This window comes from Solea senegalensis, linkage group LG7 (genome assembly GCF_019176455.1).
Source record: "Solea senegalensis isolate Sse05_10M linkage group LG7, IFAPA_SoseM_1, whole genome shotgun sequence".
Classification (NCBI taxonomy): domain Eukaryota; kingdom Metazoa; phylum Chordata; class Actinopteri; order Pleuronectiformes; family Soleidae; genus Solea; species Solea senegalensis.
The window spans coordinates 19,503,523-19,516,769 of record NC_058027.1 but is presented as its reverse complement, the minus strand read 5'-3'; the positions used below and the strand labels follow the sequence as shown (position 1 = coordinate 19,516,769).

The following is a 13,247-nucleotide window of genomic DNA, read 5'->3' as shown; positions in this document are numbered from 1 at the left end:
TGTTAAAATATCGTTATTTGGCACCGATATGTAGATAATTATATCTCACGATTGTTAAATATGTCACAGTTCAAAGTTTGCTGAGCTCTTCTATTTTGCGACTTCTGTACAATTATTGTTACCATTCGATATAAAATGAAACATAACTTTGACCCAAGAACACATAAGAAAATGAAAAATACATTTTGTAAAAGCCTGAAGATGTGACTGATAAACACATGCCCCCAGGATGACCATACAAGGAGTTGTGTATTATTCCCTCGGCAATTTACCAAGGATGCTCCAGTGGCCCAGATCCAATTGAGCACTAAGGGTTAATGGCAGCAAAAGTAGCACTATTTATTTGGAGACAGTATGGATAAGACACATAGAAATATACCCGCTCATAATGATGAACTGTTTGTACAATATAACTGAAAGCTCAGCAAAAAAAGACAGACTGTAAGGACAGACGATGACAGGATGTTGTTGTGTTGCTTTTTCAAGGTCACAAACAAACTTGGAACCACTCTTGTGGTTCACATATCAAACACAGTATACTCACCTTACACACACACTGTCCTGTGCGGGGATCACAGACTGTTCCGGGCTCTGTCCCATCTTGTGAGCAGTTGCAGGGAGCACAGGAGCCCTCCAGCCTCAATCCGTGCAAACCGCTGCCACACAAGTCACAGCGCCTGCCCCCCACCCCAGGCTTGCACTCACACTGCCCCCGCTCAGGCTCACAGAACTGGCTGAGGGAACCCATAGGGTCGCAGTCACACGGGACGCAGCCGTCTGGGTGGGACAGGTTCCAATAACCAAACTCACAGCGGTCACAGGAAAGACCTGGCAAAAGTGTGTGAAAGGAGAAGGGGTTAGAGAAATGTTTATAAGAGGGCAGAGCGGGGCCACCCGAGAGAAACGGGAGGAAATAGAAAAAAATACAAGCGTTTAGCCTCTCTCTGTTTGTAGGTGTGTGTGTGTGTGTCTACATGTGCGTGTGTAAGCGAGGGGGAGACTAAGTGAGCAAGAGAAATGGTGGGTGAGTGTATAAAACTGCCATCATTAGGGCCTGGCCCTCTACATATGATGGATCACTCACCTAAGGCCAAACACTTAATTTCACTGAGTGAGAAAATAAATAAATTAAGATACTACAAGAAAAGAAGGGAAGCGAATGAGGCAATAGAGGGCTGGCAAGATTGATCGAAGAACAGGAAAATATATTAAATTACTATCTGGCATAGAAAAAAACCACAAAAAATTCTTAACTAATATACTGTATTTCTTTTCTAGTTGTGGCTGAACTGTTCGGCCATCTGCATTATCTCATGTGAGGCCACAGCGGGGGAAACTCAGGGATAATCCACAGCAGGAGAACATGTGGGTGCCCTGACTCCTGCATGCTCAAGCAGGAACCTGTGGACGTGTCACTCACTCAGACATTCAAACTCTGGACCCAACGCTTCAGACTTAGCCCATGCTTCAGCCCATGCCAGACTGACTTGCGCGTGCAGATTAATTGTCTACGCTCTCTCGTTCGTTGCCCCACTTGGAAATCAACTCAACATCATGCATTTAATTGCAAAAAATTTCAGGCCAAAAGTTAACAGCTGAAAAGAATCCGGTTAATTCACTTTGATTTTGGTGATTTTTGTTCCGTTTCTAATTGCCGGATTGTAACGAACGCCAGCGCCAGACTATGTGAGGTGCAGGAGCGGCAACGCTAGGTTACATAGCTAGTTAAACTATAATATTCAGCGTGTCTGCGTGCGTGTGTGTGTGTGTGTGTCTGTGTGTGGCGCTTATTTGAATATGCCATACGTATTCTATGACAGGCAATCTGTCCCTAAATGGATGCCTGGGGGCAACGCAGTCACCACAGCCATTTATGAGCGAGTGTTCATATGTGGGGTGTGTGTGTGTGTGTATGCATGCACACACATACATTTATGAGAGCATACCTGTACAAGTGTGTTACAGCACATAACCGCGCGTGCGTGCGTGCGTGTGGCAGACACTTGGCATTTCCCCCTGGTCTGCCTACTTTAATGATTTTATAGATATGAATGCATTTCTCTCCATAGATCCTTTTTCATAGTGGAGGAATGTGTGTGTGTGCTTGCCTATGTGTGTGTGTGTGTGTTTTGGTGGTAAATATGAAGGTGGACACACCTACTATAATATATGATGTATACAAAGTGGTGCACAGTTGCGCCCTCAAATGCATCGGTACATCATTTCTCTTTCAAATGTAATGTTACATTAAATATTTGTCGATATGTTTATACTTAAATGTGTTTCTGTGCTTCCTCTGTAATCTGCATAGTCTTTGGGAAAAAACAAATATCAGAACAGAAAGGGAGACATTTTGCATTGGTGTCGCCGTGTGTGTGTGTGCGTGTGTGCGTGTGCGTGTGCATGTGTTTTTCAAGACATGGCCCAGCCCTTTTATCAGTAGCCAGCTGGTTAACAGGCTCATGCATCACCATTTCAAACACTATTATGTACACAATGCACTCTGGCACCTTGTTATGAGGGTGTGTGTGCGCGCGCGTGTGTGTGTGTGTGTGTATCTGTGTCTGTGCGCGCATTTCAATTCCGTCTGTATTGCTGTCAAAATGAAAAAAAATAACCATCAATTTCTGAAAAATACCTGTGGGAACAACCAAACAAACAGTGAGAGGGGGGAGGAAAAAAAACTCAAGTGGGTCGTGTAAGAAATGGTGTGAAAAATACAAGAGGCTGCAGCAGTTTGTTTTAATCAACTTGGCATTGAATTAGAGAATTAAATACCAGCTTAGTCCTTGATGGCATGTAGGCCAGTGTGCACATGAACACAAACATTTACATGTATTAAGTCACTCATATGACCGGGAAACAGACAGACAGACACACACATCCAGACAGACATATACTATGTAGTGGACATTTGCACCTCTGACACAAATTAAGAAATGCACACACACACACACACAAACACACACACAAACACACACGTGCGCGCCTGCATTCACACGCACAAGCATGGGCCCTTGACAGTGAGGCTTAGCAATAGCCATGATGCGTTGAGTTGAGGAGCGTTGGCCAGTTTTGCATTTCATACAAGCCCTCTTCAAAGACACACAGGGGAGAGAGTGAAACCATTTATCACAAAGAAAAGCACATCGGCTGGAAGCAGCGCCAGCAGAAAAGCCTGTTTATTTTGGCTGGCAAAACACTTGGGTTATGTGTTTATGCCTGTGTGACTGTTCTGGTGTGTGCACCCACTATATCCACTTTGTGTGTGTGCACGCGCGCGCCTCAATGTATTAATTAAGATGAACAACTAAACAGTGACTGACCTCATAAAAAAAGCACAAGTTATCAAAGTACTGTGGGGAATTTTGGAAACATATTTGGGGGACCAGAGTTTTTCTTTATAACTGTAGTAAAATACGAAGGTCTGAAGAGAGGGCTGATAGCCTTCTTTGCCCTCCCAAGCGCTACAGGGATGTCGATGGCCTTTGCACACCAGAAAGAACGTGAACACTCTTTCACAACTCTTCTCTCATCACTGCCATTTTCTGCTTCTTAGTTGGTTTATGCATCAGGATTATGTCAAGCTGTTTGCTATCATATTAAATTCTCACTTTAAAATGCAAAACGCATGTTGACCTGCTGTAGAAACATGATATGACATTCATTTTTTATCTTGTACTGTAGATTTTTTAGTTATTTATCTCTGGTTTTCTCCTTTTCTTGCATGTTTCTTTTTTTTTTTTATTGTGTATTGTCCCGTTTTATTTTGTAGTATTACTTGTCCTGTTTCAGTTAGATTTACTTTCAGTGTTTTCCATCCTCTGTAGATAAGAAATGGATGTAGTCTTCCAGTTTCCTTGGTGAAGTCAATCAGGAAGTGAGAATATACTGAATAGCCACTGGGTGGCGACACAGCTAGTTGCAAAAATAAATCTATTTTAATGGTAAGTCTATAGGAAAATGAGGCTATTTCTTAGTAAACAGCAGGAATTAATGGTCTCAATCGCTAGTTTCCGGTCTTCTTCACATTTCGAGGAAAATCACGATCACATATATGGACACCAGTGTGACTGATAGTTGCAATAATCCATAATGACAACTGCACACAAAATGAGAGATTCTAGCTTGTATGGGTGGAATCTACAAGGTGAGAAGCTGGACTGTCAGTCACGTGACATCACACACACCTCTGACGAAATGCAGTGCAACCAACTACAACCACACCAAATATGTCATTGAGGTAAAATGCAAAGACAAGAACCTCAGAATTAACTACTCACTGTTACCTGTAACATGGGGCTTACAACGGCACTGTCCCGTGTCCTGGTTACAGCTCAGAACTACTGCTGTCGAGACATCGCTGATGCCGACGTCACTACAGTTGCAGCGGATGCAGCCATTTGGGTTTGAGGCTTTAAGAGCGTACCAGCCAGGCAAACAGTCTGTGCAGCGACGGCCTGTTACAGAAGCCTTGCAGTGACACTGACCTCCCACCTGGAGGCAAGAACCACAGCAGGAGTTTAATAAAAGTCAGAGATATTGAGTCTGATTAACCCCAACCCTTCCTTTAAACTGAACAAACCTGGGCACACTCCGTGCTGCCATTGACTGTCCCAGCAGTATGACAGTTACATGGCTGGCACACATCAACTAACGTGGGATCAGATTCCTCAAGCCTGTAAAAGCCACTTATGCAGAGCTCGCAGTTGTTACCTGGTGACAGAGACATAAAGATACAGACGCTGTGAAAGGCAGGTAAGTAAACGATAGGTAACACAAAGAGATCAAAGAAGATGATGATGACACAAATCTATCGTAAAGAATCCAGGTTATGTTTATTATTGGCTAACTAACTGTGTACCTGTGGTGTTGTGCATGCAGCTGTCACAGACGCCTCCTCCTCCTCGATAATGTTCGTCTGGTTGGTCGTCTAACCGGACCTCATAATGACAGGAGAGGGCGTGGCCGTGGCACACACAGGGTCGGCAGTTCATGGGCTGGAGCTGGTCACCTGACCTGAATGGCTTGTCTTTGTAGAGGGGTGCACAGCGCTGACACTGTATAAAAGAGATGTTTATATATTTACAGACTCAGTTTTTCAGTGGCAGTCCTTCTACGCCATTCAGACTGACTTGAACTCAAACTGCGTGGCATCGGGGGGAAGATTTACATTGAGGAACACCCCTGGGGCATCGCTTGGTTGTGATTGGATAAAAACAGAGATTTTGGAATCACCTTACGGGCAGTGGGTGGAGTCAAAGAGGATATTACATTAGATAAAAATTGGGAACTGAATCAAAAGCACGTTTGTGAAGACAATATGCAGTACTGTGCAAATGTCTTATGCCACTATTAGATCTGTTGTTTTAGCAATGCTATAATGACCGTACAGTAGCGATGAACAACTAATAGAAATTTGATCAAAATCGCAATACAGCAATGAACCCAGAAAAGATCACAACTAAACACAAACCTTTGCCAAACAACGGCAGGGAAAGAAAAACCCTGCATACGTATGTGCGCGCACACAAAAAAGGTCCCATGACAAGTGTGGAATTCTTTTATGGAACAAAGACTGTCACAAACAGTGAAAAGAAGTGACACTGAATGAGACAGAGAGGCGAGATATAAAGACAGAAATCAGTGGTCCATGTAGATCTAAGTCTAATGAGAAGAATATGCAAAAATGAATAGAAAACACAGAGGTATTCTGTGCTATACTTGTATAATAAAGAGCCATATACACACACACTGCACATAGACCACTAATGAGGAGTGACTCTAACACAGACCCACTTTCATGTTAAAATCAACACACAAAGGTGCATGTGTGTGTAAAAAAATGCATTTTCCTGTAGCACAGAGCTGCAGAGGCGAGAACCAGTGAGTACAAGGCCTTTGATTTTGTTCAGCAGTCAGTACAAATTATGGTGGACAAGGGGGGCATCAAATGGTGGGATTAAAAATGTATTAAAAACACAGGAGTTCCTCCCGTGTGTGACACATGCAGACCTGCACTGGGCCTATTATGTGTGACACACACAGGGAGAGAGAGGGGAGGGTGGAGGCAGGGAGAGAGCACAGATGAAAATGGGAAAAGATCCACCTATTTGTGGATAAAAGCGAAGGGGGGAAAAAAATTATATTATTTCTAAGATGAGAGAGAATATTCACAAGTGTGAGAGCAGGAAAGAGAGAGGTCATTAAGAGCCTCAATAAGAAAATGTTGGTCTGTGACAACAAGCAGCATCATGTGTAGTTTCCAGCGTGACACAAAGGAACAGGATGAGAGTCACGCAACAAAACGCGCTGGTTACTTTTTGCTCAGTGCTTGCAAACAAACAAACAAACAAACAGACAGAGCAGACAGACAAACACAGACGAGAACACGACATGAAAAACAGGAGCCCTGACAATGATGGAGACCATGTCATTTGGAGGTAACACATTATAATCTACACACACACGAGTAAGATTGGCATGTAAAATGTTCGGCGTGATCAATAAGGAAAAGTCTGACATTTGTATTCTCTTGAATGACCACAATGGTGTGTTTGTAAGTCAAGAGCCCCTTTTCCACTTAGACTTTCTGGAACTTATTTACCTGGGGAAAGACTTCCCAGTAATGTGTGTGGTTTGTGTTTCCACCACATCTCAAAGTTCCAGAAAATGTATCTGAATCAGGCTGATAAGTTTCTTTAGCTCTTCCCCGACTTCTTCCAGCATGTGTGTGACATTTAGTTCCACCAGCTTGTCAGCTATTTAAATATACACCGGGTCGTTATTTTTGAAATGGTTAACGAAATGAATAATTGAACGAATTTCCTCGACTTCTTTTAAAAGGTGGGTTGCAGCCACACTGGCTTAAACAGCTGCAAAATGTGTTCCACTAATCAGTGTTCTGTGTGCCCAATTCTAACCCTAAAACCAGGTCTTAACAGCACCAACAAGGTCAAAATGTCCTCACAAAGACAGATTTGTACGTCATTTGACTTCAGAAGGCTACAAAAACAAGTACAGCTTCTCAGAACATGTAATGGTTTAATTGTTCCTGTTGAACGTGGCGGTTTGGCCTCAAGTTATGACTGCCTCCCTGTTTCTTTGACCCTGCTGCCCATCTGCTTTTCCAGCTGCCCGTCCGTCTCGTTGCAGCTCTGTGTCGCCGAAGGTTTCACTTATTAAAGCTACAATCGCTTTGTACAATCTCACCCACTTTCCCAACTCTCCCCTCGCTTACTTGACTCCCGCCGTCTTTACTATCCCCTGGTTACTTGTTCTCATAGCCACGATGAGTATGTGAGCAGGAAATATTACCATACCAAATGAAAGAAAAATGTTTTTTTTTCCCTTTCTTCTCCTTTCTTTTCATTCAAGCTGCGTTACCTTCCCTCTCTTGGAGCTTGCTAATTAGTCGAGGGACTGGTGTTCGGGAGTTAAAAGAAGAGTGCACACATTCATTCTCCTCTTCATACAAAAGGGGATTGATGGCACTCAATCAGAACCAGCAGCTAAAAGGAACGGCACATACTTAAAGCTCCGGTCTGTAACACTTCATCGTATTTGTTGAAGTCTTCTTCACATCCTATCCAATACACTCAGGTCTAGTCAAAGTTTATTTATAATGCAGGTTTAAAAGTAGTATGCTGAATAGGCTTGAAAGAGAATAAGCAAATGTGTGTATAAATCAGAGAAGTAATAGAAAACACAAAGGAAATGAAAATATTAACATCACACAGATCCATGACACTGTAAGAAACTCTAATTTGTGGCCAGGAAATGAGTAAAACCTGCAGAAAAAATACTAATTTGTGGACTAAAGTAAAGTTAACTACTGCAAAGATGAGGAGAAAATCTATTTATTAGCCGTGTACTTCTGACTCCGCCTCCGTAGGTGGCACTGTATCTCTCTATAAAAGCTAGTGCGTATTGAATCAGTTTCCTGTTGACCTTTTACGTCACAAAAACACAAACAGTGGCAGTGAGATGGATCGTGCTGTGGTTCCGTATGTTTCGTACCTGCTGTTAATCTTGCAAATTCGATCGAGCATGGCTCTTGTGGTTGCTGTGTTGCCTGAAAAAAGACGTCGTCGCCACGGCAGTTTATACGTCCTCTCCTATTAGTCCGACTAAGCGTATACATGCAGGAGTAATCGGACTATGAATCGGACTTTTAACATGCACGTAAACGCACTGAATGTTGAGGGACCTCTCGTGTAATTTCAAGTGTTGCCCTATATTGCCATCTTTCCAGTCTTACTGACTTAATAGTTTATCCAGCAAACTGCAAGACACACAGAAAATATTCCTTATCAAAATCCACTTGCAGATTAAGTGCGAAAATTAAGTGTGGTAAACTAAAGTACATCTAATTACTGACACACTTGTGCAAAATGATCAGTTATTATGTTTTTTTATAATTTACAATTGTATAATATTATAATGTTTCATCATTCATGTTTTCTTAAGCCATTTCTAAAGAAAAAAACAACAAAATGACAGCAATGGATGATTGAGGATCAATGTTAGTAACCATTGTTTACAAATGTATTATAATGCAAAAAAATATGTGTGTGTGTGTGTGTGGGCTTTAAAACCAGAAGAAAGGAGAACATCTTCAACAAAATCTGCTGAGTGAGGCTGCTGCTACTATAATGGATATGTGGACATTCAGATGGTATGTCACAAGCATTGTGTGTGTGTGTGTGTGTGTGTGTTAATCTGCTGGGGCAACGCATCTTATCCTAAATGCCATGACCAATTTCACGCTCTCACTGGAAAGGTCGTGCCACGGGTGTGTGCATGTGTGTGTGCGTGACCGTGTTTGTGTTTGTGTGTGTGTGTGTGTGCAAGCCTGAGTTATGTGTTTCTGAAGTTAACCCGGTTAACCTCGGCATAGGTGAAATTCTGCTGTTGTGGCAAACTTCAGCAGAGAGAGACAGAGATGCTGGGAAATTCTACTTAACGTCACGAGCCATCAGTATCTATCACCCACACAGACACAGATGCAAACAAACACAGTGGACAGACACTGCACATTTTATATATACAGCACAGCAAACTAAAAAACGGACACATTTCATCCCTCTGATATAATAATAAATCTAACTCAGTTTAATGCGATTTTAGATTTTATACGATTTGAGGACACTTTTATCCCTAGCACTCACTTTGTCCTTAACCATCAACAACTGCCCCTTTCCCTAATCAAAAACCCCAATACGCGCCTGAGTTAGAATTTTAAAAGGTTTGCAAAAACCTTCACATTCTCTATATTTCTGTGTCTGTAGAGGTAATTTCTAAACAAAACCTAAATAAAAAAGTTTCAACCGTTTAACACCTAACACTGACTTTTATTTGCTTATTTTAACCATAAAAGGACGAGAGAACGTAACTAAGTGCTTTTGTCCATTTTTCCAGAATAACATCCAATATTGGGCAGTTATTTACAATTTACTGCATGTTAAAATACTGTTTTAACAATTTATATAGTATAAAATTTATATAGCATAAAACATATTTACGATAACATTTTTGAGTTTCTCTGTCTGTCAATGTTCAAAAACAGGCCAAAACATGTAAACTATGTACAGGTGTTCTTCCCACTCTGGCGACAAAGACGCTGATTCTCGGGCTTCCTGAAACAGTGCGTAAAATGACCGCAATGGAATTTGTCCGAACTTTGCGTAACAACAGTAATGCAAAGTGCGCTTGTGCAGACGTGTTGTCAGCAATACACTCAGTTTTAAAGGGTTCAAGGACTTTGTACACTATCAGCAACATGAAAAAGTGATTTTTTTTTGTTGCAAATAATTCGGGGGTGGATTTTGAACCACTTTAACTATAAATATTAAGCACAATGCAAATAAGGAGGAAATCAACCAGGAAAATGCAGGCCGAGTATCAAGCGACGATCATTTTACTAAAAAAAAAAAGGTGCTTTGAAGTTGTGAAGATGAGACGACTAAAATGTCCTCCCATCCATAGAAAGACACACACACATACACAGAACTTAAAAACAGCCTGATGCAACTCCTTCACATGTCTTACATTTCAGACTGAGAAACAGTTGAAACAATGGTTCTTTTTTTTTTTTGCATATTTCTATGATTTACTTTTATGTAAAAACTGACATCACACAGCATTTAATCCCAGGAAATTATTAATCTGACGCTACACAACAGGAAATAAAAGCACATGATTCGACGTACAATATGCGATCTATCTCTCAGACGCGGCTGAATTCATCAGATGTGGAGAGATGCAAAGAGACAGAGTGACAGGATAAAAGATCAAGTGTGACACAGAGTGCACATAAGAAAGAATCAAAAGACAGAGTGAGAAAGTGGGGAAGCGTCTGTGCCTCCCCCCCCCCGCACGTGTGTCTGTGTGCGAGAGAGAAATTTAAGTGTGTGCGTCTTCCAAGGCCCCGTTGATCATCTTGACACATGTCTGAGCATTTCTGTCACTTTAATGTCACTGTGGAAATTCTGCAGATTAGTACAACATCCGTCACGGCGCCGGGCCGATCCGAGTCAACAGAACGCATGCAATATTTAACGCTAATATTCCACACAGCCTTTTATGCTCCAATATTATGGAGACAGAGGGAAAGGTCCTGAATATTCACTCAGAGTGACGGCAGGGACAGGTTTGGAATAAAAGTGCCGTGCACACAGAAATCTCTGCAGAGACACTCTCTTTTAAACACTGGGGTCTTAATTTATATGAAACATGAATGGAACTGCACTCAACTACATGCACGCATCTCGCTCTGAAACAAAAGAGAGACCGGCTCACAAAGACAGTAAGTGTGTATGAAATGAGGGAAGAAGCATGAGAAGCAGAGACAAACAGGGATGAATTAAAGACTAAGAGAGAGGGGAAATAAAGATTCGGGGGGGGGTTGAAAAACTGCTGAGTGAAATGAAGCGAAAGACAAACAGAGAGCGTGAAAGAGAGAGAGAGAGAGAAAAAGAGCTGATTAGAGATGCATGCTGAGGGATTGTCATTGTTCTAGTCGATTTGAGACATTATTTAAACGGAGACCCACGAGAGGAAGAAAGAGCACGAGATGGAGAGAGAGTGTGAAAGAAGCGGTGATCAACAAAGAGAAAGGATGAAGGCGGGACGGGGACCTGGAGACAGGGAGGGGGAACAGTGGCGTTTAAAAAAAGACAAATACAGATGTTCAGATTAAAGAAGAAAAATAGAGAGTATTTTTTTTAGGCATTAGTCTGGATTTATGGCGTTTATGATACACTGTCATATTACTTTGAATGTGTGTGAGAAATGCATTGTTCAAAAACATCAACTGAGGGCTTTTGGCTGTTGTAAGGACAATTTTGACCATCTAAAAGGTTTCATGTGAGGTTATTGTTAAATGGGACACATTTAAGGCAGTGTCTCCAGGGACACAGAGACAAGAAGTGCATAAAAAAAATTGTCTGCAAAGGGTTCTCATTCATCCAGTTCAAGCAAGTCCAGTTGCCTACAGCTAAGCACTGAAGATGCATAAAAAAAAGTATAAAATACTTCATCAGATTCCTTGTAAAATCCTGTTTGGTGAAAAATAGTCAAGGGCACGATGCGTCAGTGCTGGGCAGGGAAATTGGATTCAATAAAACACTGGAATATTCCAATGATTCCTCTCCATTTGATCCTGCGATAATATGGAGCACGATTGGGAAGCTTGAAAATGACTGGAAAAGATGGTTGTTTTAAATAAAATAAGTAGAAACATAGATTAACAGACTATTTAGAGTATTTAAGTACATATATGTTTATTTTCCATGTCTGCAGAGAGTAGCTGTAACCTTTTGGCACTTTTCCACTACATAGTCCCGGCACGCCTCGCCTCGGCACGGGCACGGTTTATTTAGACTCATATTTAGACCCAGTCACTGGACTGAAATACAGAGGCAGGGATCGTGACTCGCTACTCGAGATTGCAGGCTTTCAGTAGTTCTCTCGCAGTACACCAGACTCCTCCTCTGTTAAATATTGAGATTTTAGACATTTTAAGTCTTTTAAGTCTTTTTAACTGATCTACAGTTCGGCATTGTTTGGTTGGATTCTTGTGTCGGAAGTCTTGCTCATGACTCTTCCAGTGACCGCACTCCGACTCAGTGGCCGGCAGTCTGACGACGTCACGCATAGTGTCGGCTCTGCTCGCTTGAAACCTCGCCAGAGCAGGTACTAAAAAAGTAACTCTAACGGAAAAGCAAAGCAAACGTGCCGAGTCGCGCTGTGCCAGTGGATGGAACAGTGCCATGAGTGGCAGCTCATAGGGATCCAATTAATAAAGTAATAATGTAAAGGGTTTAGGGGTCAAGTTGAGGTTAAAGCGGTTACGTGTGATGTTATAGTTTAGGTACTGGTACGAGGGAATGCCATACAATGAGGTGTATTTGCTTGTGTTGCCGCTCAGACCTGATATCAATTCATCTGATCACAACCGGACAGCTCTAAGTATCGGTCGGGTCACACGTGTCTCCAATGTGATCGAATCACCTGCTCTACATGCTACACATTTTTACAGCAAGTGTCCATCTTTGGCGTAAAGAATAAGTGATACAATCATCATGGGAGTCATGAATGTTAGGAGCTGGAAAATGTGTGCAAAAATGATGCAAGTCTTTCACTTATAACATGCAGTGCAGTATATCATCGCCCCGACTGGAGTTTATTTACACCATACAGCCACTTGTCTGACGTGTTCTTGTGATCACATGCTTGCTACTCACATTGTTTCCCTCTGTGTGGCTCTCCGGCAGACACAGGCAGCGGTAAGGTGCAACGCTGGTGTCACAGTGATCTGCATGGCCGTGACACTCACATCTGGCCACATGAGGGGGAAAGAGAAAGAGGAGAAGAGTGAGAATAAAACAAGAATGACTCATAGAAATGTTTCAGTTTGGGTCTGAAATGCACGGAGCAGCAGTGGTGTCATTAGGAAATTCACACACACACATATGCACACACACTCACACACGTCAGTCATTTAATTATTCATTCACATATTCAGTTGCTTTCTCTCTTTCCTTCTTCCCTCTGTATATCCGTTCACCTCGTGTTCTCTTTCTCTTACACGAAACACTGGATTGATCAAATCTAAATGAAATCCAACCAGTTTTATCATTATTATTTTTTTATGTAATAAGTATTTTTGTATTTGATTTATTTTGTGAAAGTAGTGATTATGAGATTGCAATTGCATTGTAATTCAATTTTGCTCAACCATCATC

General features: G+C 41.8%; 1 protein-coding gene across 1 annotated transcript in view; it reads right to left on the bottom strand.

Annotated features, from left to right (window-relative positions):
- The window catches only part of LOC122772635 (usherin-like), a 111,561-nt gene that overhangs the window by 66,493 nt on the left and 31,821 nt on the right, over nucleotides 1–13,247 (bottom strand). The window contains exons 12-16 of the mRNA XM_044030822.1: nucleotides 12,747–12,840; nucleotides 4,865–5,060; nucleotides 4,586–4,716; nucleotides 4,290–4,497; nucleotides 545–828 (exon numbers count right to left, since the gene is read on the bottom strand). Of these exons, the coding sequence (XP_043886757.1) occupies nucleotides 545–828; nucleotides 4,290–4,497; nucleotides 4,586–4,716; nucleotides 4,865–5,060; nucleotides 12,747–12,840 (913 nt within the window). The remainder of the gene's footprint in view (nucleotides 1–544; nucleotides 829–4,289; nucleotides 4,498–4,585; nucleotides 4,717–4,864; nucleotides 5,061–12,746; nucleotides 12,841–13,247) is intronic.